General features: G+C 44.5%; 1 protein-coding gene across 1 annotated transcript in view; it reads right to left on the bottom strand.

Annotated features, from left to right (window-relative positions):
- LOC107102521 (calpain small subunit 1-like) overlaps window positions 1-3,695 on the bottom strand; it is a 12,183-nt gene that overhangs the window by 3,203 nt on the left and 5,285 nt on the right. Inside the window, exon 4 of the mRNA XM_015401863.1 lies at window positions 3,060-3,152. Within this exon, the coding sequence (XP_015257349.1) occupies window positions 3,060-3,152 (93 nt within the window). The remainder of the gene's footprint in view (window positions 1-3,059; window positions 3,153-3,695) is intronic.

Below are 3,695 nucleotides of genomic sequence, written 5' to 3'. Positions count from 1 at the left end.
TGGATGGATGGATGGATGGATGGATGGATGGATGGATGGATGGATGGATGGATGGATGGATGGATGGATGGATGGATGGATGTTGCAGTATCTATAACAACCCAAACTCACAGGATGTCAGAATTAGACATCCCAAGTTAATAATTTCATACACTCACCAGATCTGAAAGAAATTTCACACCCATGAGTAGAGATAATGCAGCCTGATGATATTTACACCGCATCAGATAGCGTTCCCCCATGTAAAGAAGAGGGGAACACTATCTGGCGGAGTTTGGAAGCCCATCAGATACCGTTACCCCCATGTTAAGTAGGGGAAAGTTATTTGACAGGGTTTATAGGCCCGTCAGATAGCGTTCCCCCCGATGTAATTTACGTTGAGTTGCAATTAATTCAAAACTTTCTGCAGGTTCTTGTCTTTGTCGTCCGCTCTATTCAGCTGGCTTTTGAAACACACGGCGAGAAGGTGGGGGCTGGGTGGTGAGGGTTATGGGGCGAGAAACGCAATAGTAACGCAATAGTTACTTTTACTAGTAACTAGTTACTTTTATTGTGGAGTAACTCAGTTACTAAATCAGTTACTTTTTGGGAGAAGTAACTAGTAACTATAGCTAATTACTTTTTCAAAGTAACGTGCCCAACACTATAGGGCACCATATAGTGGTTAAGCCAATTTAGATTACTGTGTCCAAATGGATGAAAAAGTACTGGATGTAAAATTTCGCACAATGAACCTTCAAAAGTAGTGATCATCCTTGGTCACAAGTCAAGCAGATATATCCTGAAATGTTTTGGGAGGAGAGCTCTCATCAATGCATCATGGGATTCGTTGTCACTGCGGCCCGCCGTCCCCCACGGCTGTCCCTACCCAACAGCGGTGACAAATAACAAAGATGGCGCAGACACCGTTCAGGGAGGCGGAGTCACGTGACCGACGGGGAGGGAAAAGTAGTGATCATTTGTCCGAGCAATCAGGTAACCGAGTTCACTATAAATTCTACTATACAGTTCCCGCTCTATATATTGGTGATGGATTTAAGGGTTAGAGCGAACGTTTGGACACAGCCTATGACTCCTTCTCCATCCACTTCATGACTAGAACACTTTGTGTTTGGCCAGTTGAGGAAAAACCCGGTGGAACATCTCTTGGTTCTGTCTGTCTTTCTGGTGAAGAAGCTTCTTGGAGCAGAACCACAGCAGTGTTTTTTGGCTCAGCAAACTAAGTGGGCGACCGTGGATCCGACTGAAGCGGTTTCCTGTTTCTCTTCTGTCTGACTCACTGCTGGAAGATAAACAAAACAAAACCACAAAGACTCATAAAAGCCCCCAGATATTTCAACAAGCTCTCATTCCTGGTTTAAACACATTCTTTGTGGTGAAACTGAGTCAGACTTGTGCTTCGATGGGTCTCTCTCTCATTACAAACAACTGAGAATTAGTAAAGTATCTAAACCTTCCTTTATCCCCGAATGCAGCACGGATGGTAGTAACCACCGGGCTCCGCCCACCTGAGCTCAGCCAGGTGACTGGCGGATCCTCCCTGTTGGTTTAGAAGTCCAGGGAGAGCTGACTGGTTTGACTGGTGCACACACCCCAGCTGAGTCACACACACATAGACACGAGCGCCGCCCTGCCAAACAACGGCAGGAATGCAGAGCTGGAGAGACACACGCCCTGAAGCAAACCTTTCCACAGAAGGGGATCTGTTGGGCAGCAGCAGAACATCCACAGCAGCTCTTATGAGACACTAGAGAGGAAAAGGTCTCCAAATATGACTGAGACCTTTTCTTTGGTTGCATTTTTAAAAAGGCCTCAGCCATTTTCAGTTGGAGGATTATTCCAAATCTGAGACACTCAACAGTGACGTGGACTTCCGGCAGCAGAACCGGTCTGCTGGAATGAGCCCAGGTCCAGGACTGTTCAGGGTGGAGTCGGCAGGCAGATGGGTGGGGTGAGGAGTTAGGAACCTGCTGAAGGGACAAACCTGCAGCCTGACGGGGATCACTGGGATGGACTGATAGTCCGCGGCTGCTTGTGTACGTGTCCCGTACAGGAGGACAGCGGGACAAATTCCAGCAAAATACAGCACAGAAAGCATGAGGCAGAGCAGTTAAAATTTTTGGCTTTGATTCTGATGCCCAGTTTAGAAGAGCAGGACTTGGGTTTGGATCTCACTAGAAAAAATCGAAATCTAGATGGGTCATTTTTTCTTAAAATAAGTGCATTTGTTCTTGGATTGAGGAGGTAAAAGAGACATTTTGCCAATGGAAAAAGACAATTTTCATTTCAAATAAGAAAAAACAATTGCATTGTCTTATTTCAAGTGCACCTTATCTAATTATCTTATTTTAAGAGTAAACATACTCATTCCATTGGCAAACTATCTAATTTACCTACTCAAATCAAGGGTAAATACACTTAATTTAAGAATTTTTTAAACTTATTCCTAGATCGTTTTTGCAGCGCTCAGAGTTTTGTGTTTTTAAAACAAATAGAATTTAGTTTAAGTTATTGGATCTTTTAACTTGCAATTTATTTTGAAGCTTAGATGTTTTTATCTGTGGATTGAGCCATGTACTTTTTATTTCTTTCCCAAAACCAAGAAAAATGTAAAGATCTAAAAGCTAAGAGGACAACAAATTATTTAAAGAGGTCATTTCATTTAGACATGAGTTCTCATTTAGCAAAGAGACCTGTGGAGATGTGGGTTAAAAAGCCCACAGTTGGAGGATTAAATGTGAAATTAAAACTTCAGTAGAGCTTTGGTTCAGGGATTAGTGCTGGAGAGGAACCAGAAAGTAGCTGCTCAGAGCATCCTGAGCTGATCATCTCAAGTAAAGGGTTCAATCTGTTATTGTGAGACTCGTTTAGGGAGGCCCTGAAAATTCAAATCCTTGATGGAAACAACTCATCAAAGTCAGAGTGGTTTCAGCCTGGTGTGAGATTGTTCTGACAAAGCCTCAGTACAATTTCTGGTTCCAGTTCTACCAGTCAGAGCAGCAGCGAAACAGTTTCAGGAGGAAAAGAAGAAGAAATGTGAAAATCTCCTTTAGACTTACATCTCCGGCCAGCTGCTTGAAAACATTCCGAAACTGCTTCTCTTCTTCGGTCTCATGAGCCTCAGCGAAGTTCAGAGGTCTGCGAGGAGGAGGCTGAGAGAAGAAGGATGAAAGAAGCTTGTGTTAGCCCACAGCGAGAGGACAGTGCTCGTCTCAGTCCCACGGATTCAGGCAGTGTTCACAGCTCCGGTGTTTTCACAGTGAAAATATTCAAACCTAAACCAGCTCAGCATCTTGTTACATTAGATTGAATTCATCCATTAATTTTCTGTCACACTTTATCCCTGCTGGGGTCACGAGGGGTACTGGTGCCTATCTCAGCTGTCTATGGGTGAGAGGCAGGGTCCACCCTGGACAGGTCGCCAGTCCATTGCAGGGCAACACAGAGACAAACAACCACTGACACACACACTCACACCTACGGAGAATTTAGAGAAGCCAATTAACCTAACATCATGTTTTGGGACTGCGGGAGGAAGCCAGAGTACCCGGAGAGAACCCATGCATGCTCTGGGAGAACATGCAAACTCCATGCAGAAAGATCCCGGGCCAGGAATGGAACCCAGAACCTTCTTGCTGCAAGGCAGCAGTGCTACGCAATGTGTCACTGAGCAGTCCTTAGATTGAATTCAGACA

The sequence above is a fragment of the Cyprinodon variegatus genome, unplaced genomic scaffold, assembly GCF_000732505.1.
Source record: "Cyprinodon variegatus isolate N-32 unplaced genomic scaffold, C_variegatus-1.0 Scaffold1269, whole genome shotgun sequence".
Taxonomy (NCBI): Eukaryota; Metazoa; Chordata; class Actinopteri; order Cyprinodontiformes; family Cyprinodontidae; genus Cyprinodon; species Cyprinodon variegatus.
The sequence above is the reverse complement of the archived record's forward strand: the minus strand, read 5'-3'. Positions and strand labels throughout refer to the sequence as shown.